The sequence below is a fragment of the Dendronephthya gigantea genome, unplaced genomic scaffold (assembly GCF_004324835.1).
Source record: "Dendronephthya gigantea isolate DGI-Jeju-01 unplaced genomic scaffold, DenGig_1.0 000005F, whole genome shotgun sequence".
Lineage (NCBI taxonomy): Eukaryota > Metazoa > Cnidaria > Anthozoa > Malacalcyonacea > Nephtheidae > Dendronephthya > Dendronephthya gigantea.
In genome coordinates, this window is record NW_021163015.1 from 509,048 (window position 1) to 523,620 (window position 14,573).

A 14,573-nucleotide genomic window follows, 5' to 3' on the forward strand; every position below is an offset into this window, starting at 1 on the left:
TCTTTCCGAAAACTACGAAGGCGTTTCGTGTGCGTGGATGCCAAGTTCGCGCATGCTCCGTACAAAATGCCCAGCTGTTCATCGCGACATGATTTAGGCAAAAGACGCTGATAAGGTTAAGATAAGGTTTGGATAATTTTTTTATATATTTTTAATAAGACACGCTTATACTCGTTATCTTGAATCATTCTTGATTCCCAGATTTTCAGAAGAGTGTTTTTCATCATGGTGTCATTTGTGTGAAAATTTGTGTCATTTTTTTCACATATTTGCGCATGTCTTATGGAATCAGTTTTTCTTTGCGATGCCTGATTGTGGATTAATTTATTTATTAAAAACAACTAAAACATAAAATTACAGCTTAACTAATTAATAAATTACTGAATAGTTCATGTAAAATTGTAAATGCTGTATACATTTTACCCGGGCAGTGCTGAATATTTATGCATTCTTATTGGGTAAAACGTAAACAAATTTCCTGACTAGTTAAAGCGAAACTCCTTCTTGTTGCACAGGCTAACTCCCGAAAACTCCTATATTACATTATTATCTCTGTATCATAATTCAATCACAAAGTAATAAGTGCGTATGAATGTTCATTTCTTGATGTCCATGCATGTTAAAACTAGTTTGGATGAATTTTCATCTCCGTTTTTTTCATTGAGTCGGATTTCCATTGGTTCCATTTTATTCCGCTGCTACTAGTCTGACCTGCACCTAGGTACTGGCCATTGAGGTTGGAATGATGACAGTTGTTGTACCACCAAGCTCCCTTGAAGCTCATAGCACAGTTACTACCAGAACGTTTATCACTGTCGCTATCCTTAGTAGTGAACTGCATTTTATCATGATAATCCAGTGAATCCTTTGCATTCCCTGAAAGTTATGTGTACAATTTTCAAGCACGATATCTTATTAGCATAAACATTACGTTAAAGATAGATCCGATAACATACTGAAATGGCTTGACCAGTGAACCTTCCTACGCACAATCAGTTAAACCATAAAACCTGCTTTCGGTTTTCGCAAAGAAAATTTCGTTCCAAAAAATGCGCCAAAATTTTCTCCGCATAGTGCAGTACACGCTCTTAAAGTATGCCTAAATGGAAAGTGAAAAACATAATTTCTCAGAATGTTTATAGTATTCCAGCCCTCCTTTCTCTTTACGCATTTTAAACATTAATATACCATCACCAGAATTTTGGGGCAAAATTTGAAAGCAATCATTGCTCGTAGCGGCAGGATTCTCACAAGACAATCAAATTTTCTGTTAACTCATGTAGGTTTCGTTTACCTGAATAACTGCCAATATTCAATTTGTATTTGTCTGATTCATCAGCCACACTAAACGTTCCATATTTAGCGTAACGTTTATTGCCATTGAAATCCATCAAATCAATTCTTAGAACATTTTGACCAGATTTCCACAAACGATGTATTTTATCAAGGCCCAGCCAGAACTCGCCGTTAAGATCACCAAATCCTGCTTTATAGTGTGACCATCCAAGGTAGAAATCTTGACTTCCATCTTGTCTTCTTTGGAACACCGTCCAGCCACCTCCGTCTGTGCTCATATCACATCTGACTTGGAACGATCCCTGGTTGTCAGGATTGATGGTATAAACACCATCTGTTCTCACTCCTTTGTTATACAGATCTGCACAGCTGGAGCCGGTAGCTATAAAATTGTACAATGTTTAGGAAAATGCAGTAAAATATTAAGGTGTTGGAATAATCCGTTGCATGCTTATGCTTTTTCCTCTGCAGAAGATTATGCAGAAGATATTCGAAGTCCTCTTTAAAGCTATAAAATCCTCCTCACTAACGAAATAACTCACTTTCATCTCGCAGTTTCAACTGCAATACATGAACCGCATTATAGTACTATGACCTATAATTGCTTCATTTAATATGGCGAATCAGGTGACAGTAATCGGTTATAATCAACTCATTCGCTTTTGTTAAAATTTAATGGGGATTTTTGCTACACTCAAATTTATATCTTCCTCTATATATTTGATTTTGCGGCAAACCTGAATTGTCATTTCTCCATTGTTCCATATTCTTTGCCTGATAAAGATGATTTAGAAATATTTAGATGAAATACGCGGAACGAGTGGGCATGTCGAAAATTCCCTGTGGGTTTACAAGCTCATCACCAGAGTTGTGTTCTTTGTTGCCCCTGTTAAAAAGTTTTCGTCCATTTACCTATTCATACATTTCTTATGACCAAATTCGAACAACTCGTTTTAGTCAGTAATTTTAGGCATCTGAAAATTTCAATAACATACCGCTTCGTCATCGAGCATAAGTGTCCATTCTTCAGTCATTGCGGTGTGATTTCTTTTTCTTGTGATATTCGTCAGTTGGCAGTTCACAACATTAATCACATCTCTGTAGTTAAATCCGATACATTTTGGTGCTTTTTGGCAGAGCTCAAGACACTCTACCTGGACAAAGCTTGAGTTGACGGTATGATTTGATATAATTTCATTTGGGGGCAAAGAAGAACCTCCTAAAAATAGCCAATTGATATGGTCGCGGAATGTTCAAACAAGAAGTGTTTTAAATTGTAGGAACATGAAATACACGTAGATGACCTACCTATTCTAGCAGCATTGTAAACCCTGGTAAAACAGTTCTGTGAAATGATACATGCGATTTTAATCATCAGCAAGATTAAAGTTGTTATCTTAAACATGATTACAGGAATATAAAGTCGGTATAAATGTGCTGTATCCAACATGTAGTTGCTGAAATAAAGCATTATCCATGAAGCAGGTGGAAAAAAGGTGCCTGCTGTTCCGTCTTACATGAATTTAAAGCAATTTCTTTCGGACTGTTCACGCAGTGATAATTATAATTAATGCTTTGATTAATGCTTAGTCTCGTATTTGTCTTCCTGCGTGATATCCCTAACTTTGTTGACTGAATAAATTGTGCAAAATTATTTCAAGGCACAATTATGCAACAATCAAAGCTTTATCCAAAATTATATTCTTCAATAAATTTAAGCGTATATTTTTATCTGCATGGCATTTATATTGTTGGCCCTTTTCAATTCGAGATTTTCAGCACCGAGTTTTTTTCTGCCGATCATCCTTTTCAGAGTGCAATTACACGCTTTCGATTAAGGCTCGTTGGGAGGCAATAAAATCGGTTTCTTTGTAGAAAAAATGAATTTCTTTTTGGCTAATTATTAGATGAAAATTATTAAAATGAGCAATAAAATGTAACTGAAGTTGTTTGTTGATTGGATAAACATATTATAGACATCAGCAATTGACTTTCATAGCAACATGACATTTAGAGCCGTGCACATATAAAATGATGTATGTTTCTGATTTTCTCCAGAGCTAGATGCTAAATATTTGGCCGATCATCTTCTATAAGAGGGCGTGAGCATTAGCGGATTCAGGGTTAGGCAGAATAAATTACTACCGCTCAAAATCGTAATCGCATTGGTAGATTTTTATTTAAAAATATTCTTTAGAAATCCATGACCAATTGCGTTGTTATTAAGGTATTTTGAATTTAAAATTAAGCCTTTTAATTATTCTGCCTGACCCTAGATCCGCCATTGGGCGTGAGCCAGGTTTGAATGAGTCATGCGATCATTCAACCACAAATAATATCTTATGAATATTATAATTATTGTTATCGTCGAACATTCGGCATAAACAAAGGATCATCGTCAATGTGTCAAAGCTTTCCGTATTTTTCTTCTCGTCCTTTTTAGACATTCTCATGCTTTTTCCCCTTATAATGCAACAGAAACATCACGTTTAATTTGAGCAAACGTTGAATACAATGAATATAACTAATTAATTTTTTTTATTTCATGGTCCGCCCACATCCGTTGTAAATTATTTTCATAAAATGAAAAATTAGAATAAAAAATAATTGGGCTATTGAAACTTTATTAAACAGACCTGCAGATTTAGAAAGCAAGTTAGTGTATATTTTATACCATGCCTTTGTCCTATGTAGTAAAATTACTACAATTATTTAATAATAAAATGCAATAGAAAAACGGGTATACTGTAAGAATAAATAGGTTAGGAAGAAATATTAAAGTTATACAGAAATATATTTATATAAGAAGCGCTATTGTAGTAGGAAGTGTACTTTCTTTAAGATGGGATGAGATGATGATGAAATGTAGTTCTTCGACACGGATTGATTAGCAATTATTGAATAAAGGTGAATATAAAAAACTGTCAAGATATAAAAAACTGTCAAAGCCGAAATTTGAAAATCCTTCACATCATGTTAAAGCGATTACTAACTTAATATTAATTTCAAAGAATAAACATTACAACTTTGTATGTATGGTACTACTCAGAAGTCAGAATAGCATTATCACAATATTAGTTTACACAACTGAGTCATAATTATTCACCATCACGATCGCTTGCGTAGACTTGGAAAGGACTAGAATTAGCCTTTCTCACGATGACGAAAATGCCGCCATTTTTGGGGTATTTTTTTCAAAACCGAGAGCCTAAGACCTCGTAACGGGGACATCTTTAAATATAGGCTGAATTTATTCTTTACATGGTCTGTTAATTCTAAAAAAATGCTTTTCATGTTGTTATAATTTTTTAAACCCATTTGAGAAAGTTGAAACTATCCCAAAAACGCGTCATCGTGAGAAAGGCTAATTGCGTTCCGAAATGGTAACTTACTTTAAAACGGTCTTCACCTAGGAAGAGGATTGGCCTAGGAAACCAAAGGTTGAGGGAGTGATCCCGACCGTGGTCAAGCTTATTTTTTTAGCTCGGCCAGTTGATAACTAAGTGTAGCATCATCACAATATTTAGAACTTCGATCGCTCGCGCTTGTGTTGTTTTACATTCCGCTTCTTTGGAGCACCTTGGAACATCTTTTATAGACAACGATCATTATAACGGCTCATAAAATTAGTTCAGAAACAGTCTATGATGCTCATACATGAAAATAATTATATTGTTATGTTAATGCTATATCATTATATTAATTTAATCACGAGAACAGCAAGTGAATGTTCGTTTCTCATTTGTTGTATCATCTTAAAAGTGGTTTGGACGAATTTTCAATTCCACCTTTTTCATTGAAAGATTTTTCCACTTGTGCCATTTTATTCCGGCGGCATTAGTCTGACCCGCACCCAGGTACAGGCCATTGAGATTGCAAGAATGACAGTTCTTGTACCACCAAGCTCCTTTCCACGTTTTAGCACAATTATCAGAACTAATATCATTGTCGCTATCCTTGGTTGTGAACTGCATTGTATTGTGAAAAGCAAGAGAGTCACCTGTGTCACCTTAAAAAATATACAAATATACAACTAATATGTTCAGTTCCTTTTTTTACACCTCCGGGAAAGTGGGGAAACAACTAGGTTTTTGTATCGACTGTTGGGAGTCTTGTTTTAGCTAGGCTCTGAAATTTGGATCAAATTAACATTTTGAGAGTGATAGTATAGATAAGGCGAAGACCTAAACCAGGCGAATGCGAAACGTAAGAACTATTAACTCATGAATAAATCACATTTGCAGAAAAAAGAAACGAATTTAAAATTTCCTCTGAACAACTTTTCATTCAAACACTGGGTTGTTCTCCCCAAGACTGGCAAATGAGGCGGCTGTGAGGAAGTGGAACATCCGATGTGCAATAAATCCTTGGCATGACGAAACCTGGGAAGGTAAAGGGCGGGGCAAAATGATGAAGTAATTTAAAAAATTAGGGAACAGAGGAGGCGTTCTTAAATCAAAACATTCGTTAAACCCTTGTTCAAAGAAGAAAATATTTTCATGTCGGCCACCTTCCAATATAGGCGCTGTAACACTTAAAAATCATGAAACTTCGCATACCTGAATAAATGCCAATATTCAATCTGTATTTGTCTAATTCATCAGCCACACTAAACGTTCCATATTTAGCATAAGCCTCAGCGCCATTGAAATCCATCAAATCAACTCTTAGAACATTTTGACCAGATTTCCACAAACGATGTATTTTATCAAGGCCCAACCAGAACTCGCCGCTAAGATCACCAAAGCCTACTTTATAGTCTGACCATCCAAGGTAGAAATCTTGACTTCCATCTTGTCTTCTTTGAAACACGGTCCAGCCACCCCCGTCTATGCTCATATCACATCTGACTTGAAACGATCCCTTGCCATCAGGATCGATGGTATAAACACCATCTTTTCTCTCCCCTTTGTTATACAGATGTGAACAGCTGGAGCCGGTACCTATAAAATTGTAACATGCATTTAGGAAAATATTATGACTCGTGATGTTTTACTCGTATTATTAATGACTAGTATACTAATAATCCCGAATTGTACTCGACATCGCACGATTACCTAAAATTATCATCTCATTTATCTTATTTATACGTGGTTAACTGAAACAAAATTAATCGTCGGTACAGCTGGCTATAAAATTGTGAAATTATCGAGAATAAGTTTGTAAGTTATCTATGCGTATAAGCTACGCAATTAAGCTCTGTAATATTTTATTTATCTTATTCAAATAAGGTCTTCAAAGCATGCAGCTTGCTCGCTTGCACATTTTGTGCCGATCTGTTATTATTGATAAGTTCATTTGAGCAGCACTTTTTACCACCATTCTACTCGTTATCTAGATTCTCAAGAAGCTTTACTGCCATAGAAATACTTTTATAATTAGAAGTCTTTTGGTACATCAGTTTTAAAATTGTCTAATGAAATCTTTTTTTCGTAAAGAACATTGCATTGTTTGCATGCTGTCGTACTGTATATGAATTTTTAGTTTAGGAGGCGAAAGACAGTTTGTGCATGATCATTCATGTAGCACCAGATTCATTTTTGCAATTCAAAACTTTAGATGTTACTACGTCGTAGCTATACAATGCATAATCAAGGCTTTTTATGGCATATTTGTTTTACCTAAATTCATATATACCGCTTCATCGTCGACCATTAGTATCCATTCTCCTTCTCCAGTCATTACGGTGTGATCTCTTCTTTTAGTGATATTGGTCAGTTGGCAGTTCACAACATTGAGCTTGTCTCTGTAGTTGTATCCAAAACACCCCGGTACTTTCTGACAGAGTTCGTAGCATTCTATCGGGACAATCCCTGATTTGATGGTATGACTTGATATGATTTCATCTAGAAGTAAAGACGATCCTTCTAAAAGTAGGCAATATAATCATTTTAAGGAAAGAAAGGCTTCAACGCTGAAACTAGAAAAAAATCACCTGTTCTAATCGGGTTATAAATCCTGGGAGAACATTGCTGTGAAGAGATACATGCAATTTCGACCAGTAGTAAGATCAATGTTTTTATCTTAGGCATTATTGCACGAGGTCGTTAGCTCTGCTTTCTTTGACATGCAGTTGCTGAAATGACACTTTATCGTTACAGCAGGTGATAATAAACGTACAATGTCATAAGACTTTGCATTAAGATGCTAGCGATAATGATCATATTCCATTGCTAAAAATTAAAGGTAAATAGTTCCAAATTAAAATTTAATCTGAAAATATTGTTCGCAACCTAGGCATCTGCATCTGATAAAAAAACCAAATAGAACTGTCTGAGTGGAAACCGTTATATTTATGCCGGAAACGTTAAAATTGCAATTAAGCTCGAAAGTAAATAGAATGTTGAAATATTACTGTTAATTTACATCCCATCCACATTTATTCCAGTCTGCTCGTGTCGTTTGTTTTCGTCCATTTTCTTTAAAAGTTACCGCGATTGTTCCTTAATTAACTCTATATATATGAAGTAATATGAATAAAAACTTAAACAAATATACTGATTGGCTAAAACGAAACTCCTTCTTGTTGCACAGGCCCACTACCGCAAACTTCTCTATTACATTATTATTTCTATATCATAAATCAATCACAAAACAATAAGTTTGTACGTATGCTCATTTCTTGGTGTCCATGCATGTTAAAACTGGTTTGGATGAATTTTCATCGCCGTTTTTTTCATCGAGTTGGATTTCCATAGGTTCCATCTTATTCCGCTGCTACTAATCTCACGTGCACCCAGGTACTGGCCATTGAGATTGGAATAATGACAGTTCTTGTACCACCAAGCTCCCTTGTAGCTCGTAGCACAGTTACCAGAGCGTTTATCATTGTCGCTATCCTTAGTAGTGAACTGCATGTTATCATGATAAACCAGTGAATCCCCTGCATTGCCTGTTAAAAATAAACAAAAGTTATGTGTACAATTTTCTAGTACGATGTTTTGCGCGCATAAACATTACGTTAAAGAATCCGATAATATGCTGTTGTAGTGTATACATATGTGAAGACTTCAACAAGAAGAATGCATGAAGCAAAAAATAAAGAAACTTAACAATGAGTACACTGTTTTTAAGCCAAAATTGTAATGATAGATTCGAAGAGTTTTACCAAAATGAGGACCAGTGAATCTTCCTACGCACAATCAGTTAAAACATGAAACCTGCTTTAGGTTTTCGCAAAGAAAATCTCGTTCTAAAAGAATGCGCCAAAATTTTCTTCTAATAATGTAGTACACGCTCTTAAAGTAGGCGTATATGAAAAGTGAAAAACATAATTTCTCAGAATGATTATAGTATCCCGACCCTTCTTTCTCTTTATGCATTTCAAACTTTAATATAACTTCACCAGAATTTCGGGGCAAAATTTGAAAACAATAATTGTACGTTGTAGCAGGCTGTTCACAAAACAAATAAGTTCTCCATTTTCTGTTAATTTATGTTGGTTTCGTTTACCTGAATAACTGCCAATATTCAATCTGTATTTGTCTGATTCATCAGCCACACTAAACGTTCCATATTTAGCGTAACGTTTAGCGCCATTGAAATCCATCAAATCAACTCTTAAAACATTTTGACCAGATTTGGACAAACGATGTACTTTATCCAGGCCTAACCAGAACTCGCCGTTAAGATCACCAAAGCCTGCTTTATAGTCTGACCATCCAAGGTAGAAATCTTGACTTCCATCTTGTCTTCTTTGCAATACCGTCCAGCCTCCCCCGTCTGTGCTCATATCACAACTGACTTGAAACGATCCCAGGCCATCAGGATCGATTGTATAAACACCATTTTTTCTCTCTCCTTTGTTATACAGATGTGAACAGCTGGAGCCGGTATCTATAAAATTGTAACATGTATTTAGGAAAATATGACTCGTGATGTTTCACTCGTATTATTAATGACTAGTATGCTAATAATCCCGAATTGTACTCGACATCGCACGATTACCTGAAATTATCATCTCATTTATCTTATTTATACGTGGTTAACTGAAACAAAATTAATCGTCGGCACAGCTGGCTATAAAATTGTGAAATAATCAAGAATAAGTTTTTAAGTTATCTATGCGTAAGCTATACGCAATTAAGCTGTGTAATATTTTATTTATCTTATTCAAATAAAGTCTTCAAACCAGCTAGCTCGCTTTCAAAAGTTTGGGGCGATCCGTTATTACTGTTAAATTAATTTGAGTAGCACTTTTTACCACGTTTGTCCGCTCAAACAATCGATTTATTCACGTTATTTCTGTTTATGAAGCTACTCAGATTCTACTCGTTATCTAGATTCTCATATCTATACTTTTATAATTAGAAGTCGTTTGGTACATCAGTTTTAAAATTGTCTAATCAAATCGTTTGTTCGTAAGGAACATTGCATTATATGCATGCTCTCATTCTGTATATGAATTTTTAGTTTCGGAGGCGAAAGACAGTTTGTGCATGATCATTCATGTAGCACCAGATTCATTTTTACAATTCAAAACTTTAGATGCTACTAGGTGGCTACAATGCATAATCAAGGCTTTTTATACATATTTGTTTTACCTGAATTCATATATACCGCTTCATCGTCGACCATTAGTATCCATTCTCCTTCTCCAGTCATTACGGTGTGATCTCTTCTTTTTGTGGTATTGGTCAGTTGGCAGTTCACAACATTGAACTTGTCTCTGTAGTTGTATCCAAAACACCCTGGTTCTTTCTGACAGAGTTCGTAACATTCTATCGGGACAATCCCTGATTTGATGGTATGACTTGATATGATTTCATCTGGAAGTAAAGACGATCCTTCTAAAAGTAGGCAATATAATCATTTTAAGGAAAGAAAGGCTTCAACGCTGAAACTAGAAAAAAATCACCTGTTCTAATCGGGTTATAAATCCTGGGAGAACATTGCTTTGAAGAGATACATGCAATTTCGACCAGTAGTAAGATCAATGTTTTTATCTTCAGCATTATTGCACGAGGTCGTTAGCTCTGCTTTCTTTGACATGCAGTTGCTGAAATGACACTTTATCGTTACAGCAGGTGATAATAAACATACAATGTCATAAGACTTCGCATTAAGGTGCTAGCGATAATTATCATATTCCATTGCTAAAAATTAAAGGTAAATAGTTCCAAATTAGAAGTTCATCTGAAAATATTGTCTGCAACCTAGGCATCTGCATCTGATGAAAAAACCAATTAGAACTGTCTGAGTGTAAACGTTTATATTTATGCCGGAAACGTTAAAATTGCAATTAAGCTCGAAAGTATACAGAATGTTGAAATATTACTGTTAATTTACATCCACATGAATTCCGGTCGGCTCGTGTCGTTTGTTTTCCTTCTTTTTCTTTAAAAGTTACCGCGACTGTTCCTTAATTAACTCTATATATATGAAGTAATATGAATAAGAACGTAAACAAAATTTCCTGACTGGCTAAAACGAGACTCCTTCTTGTTGCACAGGTTCACTCCCGCAAACTCTCCTATTCCATTATTATTTCTATATCATAATTCTATCACAAAGCAATAAGTGTGTATGTATGTTCATTTCTTGGTGTCCATGCATGTTAAAACTGGTTTGGATGAATTTTCTTCTCCGTTTTTTTCATCGAGTCGGATTTCCATTGGTTCCATCTTATTCCGCTGCCACTTGTCTGACCTGCACCTAGGTACTGGCCATTGAGGTTGGAATCATGACAATGTGACAATATTTGTACCACCGAGCTCCCTTGTTGGTCGTAGCACAGTACCTAGAACGTTTATCATTGTCCTTATCCTTAGTAGTGAACTTCATGTTATCATGATAAAAATAAACAGAAAGTAATGTGTAGAATTTTCTAGTACGATGTTTTTGTGCGCATAAACATTACGTTAAAGATAAATCCGATACTGTTGATACTGTTGCAATGTATACATACGTAAAGCCTTTAACAAGGAAAATGCAAGCAGTAAAAAATAAAAAAACAATTGTAGTGATAAAATTCGGAGCGTTTTATTAAAATGAGGACCAGTGAACCTTCCTACGCACAATCAGTTGAACCATAAAACCTGCTTCCGGTTTTCCCAAGAAAATCTCGTTGCAAAAAAATGCGCCAAAATTTTCTCCTAATAGTGTAGTACACGCTCTTAAAGTAGGTGTAAATGGAAAGTGAAAAACATAATTTCTCAGAATGTTTATAGTATCCCAGCCCTCCTTTCTCTTTACGCATTTTAAACATTAATATACCTTCACCAGAATTTTGGGGCAAAATTTGAAAGCAATCATTGTTCGTAGCGGCAGGGTTCTCACGAACCAATCAAATTCTCCATTTTCTGTTAATTCATGTAGGTTTCGTTTACCTGAATAACTGCCAATATTAAATCTGTATTTGTCTGATTCATCAGCCACACTAAACGTTCCATATTTAGCGTAACGTTCAGTGCCATTGAAATCCATCAAATCAGCTCTTAGAACGTTTTGGCCAGATTTGGACAAACGATGTATTTTATCAAGGCCCAACCAGAACTCGCCAGTCAAATTACCAAAGCCTGCTTTATAGTCTGACCATCCAAAGTAGAAATCTTGACTTCCATCTTGTCTTCTTTGAGACAAGGTCCAACCTCCCCCGTCTGTGCTCATATCACATCTGACTTGAACGATCCCAGGCCATCAGGATCGATTGTATAAACACCATCTTTTCTCACTCCTTTGTTATACAGATAGGCACAGGTGGTGGCTTTAAAAATTGAAAACATGAGGGATAACTATGCCATGGCCAGAAAATTCAGACAAATTAACATTTTACTTCCGATAGTCAGTTGCATGTCAAACTATAACATCGTGATTTTATAGTAAACTGTACAATACAAAGTACTAAAACGCTGAAATCGATTGTTGGTTGTCGAAATATTTTCAATTTTCGATACCACAGAAAAAATTAATAGCTTTCAAAAGCAAATATAATATTACTTTCCTTTGCCAAGTAGTTTGGAAGGAAGATCTATGTTTTGTGCATACCTGAATTTATAGTGTCATTTCTTTTCTTAACTCCAACTGATGACGATTTGACGTCAACGGCTGACTGCAAATTCCTCTCTCGAGTCACTGCCTTCGTAAAAGAAGGTTTCATTTTATTACCGATTCACTATTCCCTGTGTTCTTTTTTTTACATACTGGCCGTGACTGTACATTACAGAGGTCGATTGGGCAGCGAAATGTTGCTAATTTTAGCCCTGATCGAAATGATCAATTATACACACATACCGCTTTATTATCGAGCATTAGTATCCATTCACCTTCTCCAGTCATTGCGGTGTGATCTGTCTTTGCAGTGATGTTGGTCAGTTGGCAGTTCACAACATTGATCTTGTCTCTGTAGTTCAATCCAACACAACCCAGTTCTTTCTGACAGTGCTCGTAACATTCAATCGCGACAATCCCATGTTTAATGGTATGGTACGATATGATTTCGTCTGGAGATAAAGACAGTCCACCTAAAATTATTGTTAAATAAGAATATTTAAAGAAATAGCTTTTAACACTTGGAAAACCTTGTCAGTGCAAGAGAAAAACTAACGACTCACCTTTTTTAACTGTAATATAAATCATGGGAGGACAGTTCAGTGAAATGATATATGCCATTTGAACACTCAGAGAGAGTAAAGTTATTATCTTAAACATGATTGCATGAGCTCCCCAACGGTGCTTCCTTCGACATGCAGTTACTGGAATAACGCTTAGTTAACAGAGCAGGTGATAGGAAACGCATAAGTCAAGTGGCGTCCATGCTACGTGCATGCACAGACTTCAGTGGATCAGAGAATATGAAATGTTTATTATTAGGTGTCAGAAGAAAGGCCTACGATATAATGGAACTTTATATTTTACGAAATACTATAGTGTAGTGCACGACCATATATAGCTAGACATATTGAGATATTACTGTTTACTTACCTTCTATAAATAAATTTTAGCCGACTCCTCCACGCTACAAAGTTACGGACCTTGCTATACAAGTTATATATATATATTGAGTTTTTTTAGGGTTAAAAAATTCAGTCCGGCAAAATGGATGTTTTCACATTAGAAATATATACACTACACGAATCGAAAAAGCTCAACTTGAAACTTGCTATTTTCCATTTTGGTAATGAGTTAAATTGGAAATTAAAATGTAGTCATATACAGTTCGAAATGTCACTGTTTGAAGAGGAAATTTGCTGAGCAATCATCTTAATTGTGGCTCGGAGACCAATAATTGACCTAATTGGTGTACACAACTCGGATTGTCTACTTTTAGCGCGATAATTATATTGCAATGACCTTGTCAAACTTTAATCTTCATAGGTTTGCGTCAATGATTCCAATGTTTCTTCTCCTATAATAGTTTTTAACAAATTTATTGCTTAAATTTAAAGTTTTCGGAACAATATTCACTTAAAAAACTTCCTAAATGATTAATAATTAAAAAAAATTGCAACGATTGCCGATTTTATTATTCCATTCAATATCATAATTTAATAAAGTTAAAGACGCATTATGGATGAATGGAAACGCACAATAGTACAGAAGCGACAGCCAGTTTGTCTCTAATTTCTGGTTATAAATTGGAATTGAATTATTGAAATGAATTGGAAATTCAAATTTAGGTACATTGAAATATTACTATTTACATATCCTCAATAATAATATAATTCAATTTTGTTGGCAAACTACGCCACGCGCGCGGCATGAAGTAGACGTAAATATTAAATATTGCCGGTTAATATTTGCTTCGTTTTCTTAGTACAAAGTTACCGATCAAAATCTAACAAAAGTTATACAAAATACAAAGTTGTTCAACATTTTGTAATATTAGCGTTGAAGGGTGGAGGGTCGCTTCGCGAGAACCTTCTGGCTTAAATGTCTCATGTTCTTGTGATATAATTCTGACGCCATGTCTCGCAACGATTTTGTTAATAAACTTTGGCGACAACGTTGTGTTTTTTTTTTCAAAGGTGATATAGTTTTTGCTTAAATTAGAAACTGTCAGAACCCTATAGACTTGAAAAACTTTCAATATCATTAATAATTAACAAAAATTGCGACAATCATTGGTTTCATTATTCCACTCAATATGTTTTATAGCCGATAAAGTTGAAGGAGCCTTATGATTTATACGTATGAATAAAATACATGCATGCACATCAATACACAAGCGATAACCATTTCGTCACTAATTTTTGGTTGTGAATAAAATTCCTTAAAGTGGAATGAAAATAAAAATATAGACAATAGTCATATTGAAATAATATTGTTATAGTGTGGCT

General features: G+C 35.1%; 3 protein-coding genes across 3 annotated transcripts; all 3 read right to left on the reverse strand.

The window, feature by feature from the left end:
- Nucleotides 1–503: 503 nt before the first annotated feature.
- LOC114516330 (ficolin-2-like) lies at nt 504–2,631 on the reverse strand. Its single transcript, XM_028535770.1, has 5 exons — nt 2,605–2,631; nt 2,292–2,515; nt 2,034–2,070; nt 1,295–1,678; nt 504–876 (listed from the first exon to the last, which is right to left on the reverse strand). The coding sequence occupies exons 2-5, from the start codon at nt 2,328–2,330 to the stop codon at nt 626–628; spliced, it is 711 nt and encodes a 236-aa protein (XP_028391571.1). The 5' UTR covers nt 2,331–2,515; nt 2,605–2,631; the 3' UTR covers nt 504–625.
- Nucleotides 2,632–5,051: 2,420 nt separating this feature from the next.
- LOC114515855 (ryncolin-1-like) lies at nt 5,052–6,366 on the reverse strand. Its single transcript, XM_028535177.1, has 3 exons — nt 6,354–6,366; nt 5,847–6,239; nt 5,052–5,296 (listed from the first exon to the last, which is right to left on the reverse strand). The coding sequence occupies exons 1-3, from the start codon at nt 6,364–6,366 to the stop codon at nt 5,052–5,054; spliced, it is 651 nt and encodes a 216-aa protein (XP_028390978.1).
- Nucleotides 6,367–7,919: 1,553 nt separating this feature from the next.
- Nucleotides 7,920–10,038, reverse strand: LOC114516332 (ryncolin-1-like). Its single transcript, XM_028535775.1, has 3 exons — nt 9,840–10,038; nt 8,749–9,132; nt 7,920–8,188 (listed from the first exon to the last, which is right to left on the reverse strand). Exons 1-3 carry the CDS (start codon nt 9,898–9,900, stop codon nt 7,935–7,937), a joined length of 699 nt encoding a protein of 232 aa, XP_028391576.1. The 5' UTR covers nt 9,901–10,038; the 3' UTR covers nt 7,920–7,934.
- Nucleotides 10,039–14,573: the final 4,535 nt, after the last annotated feature.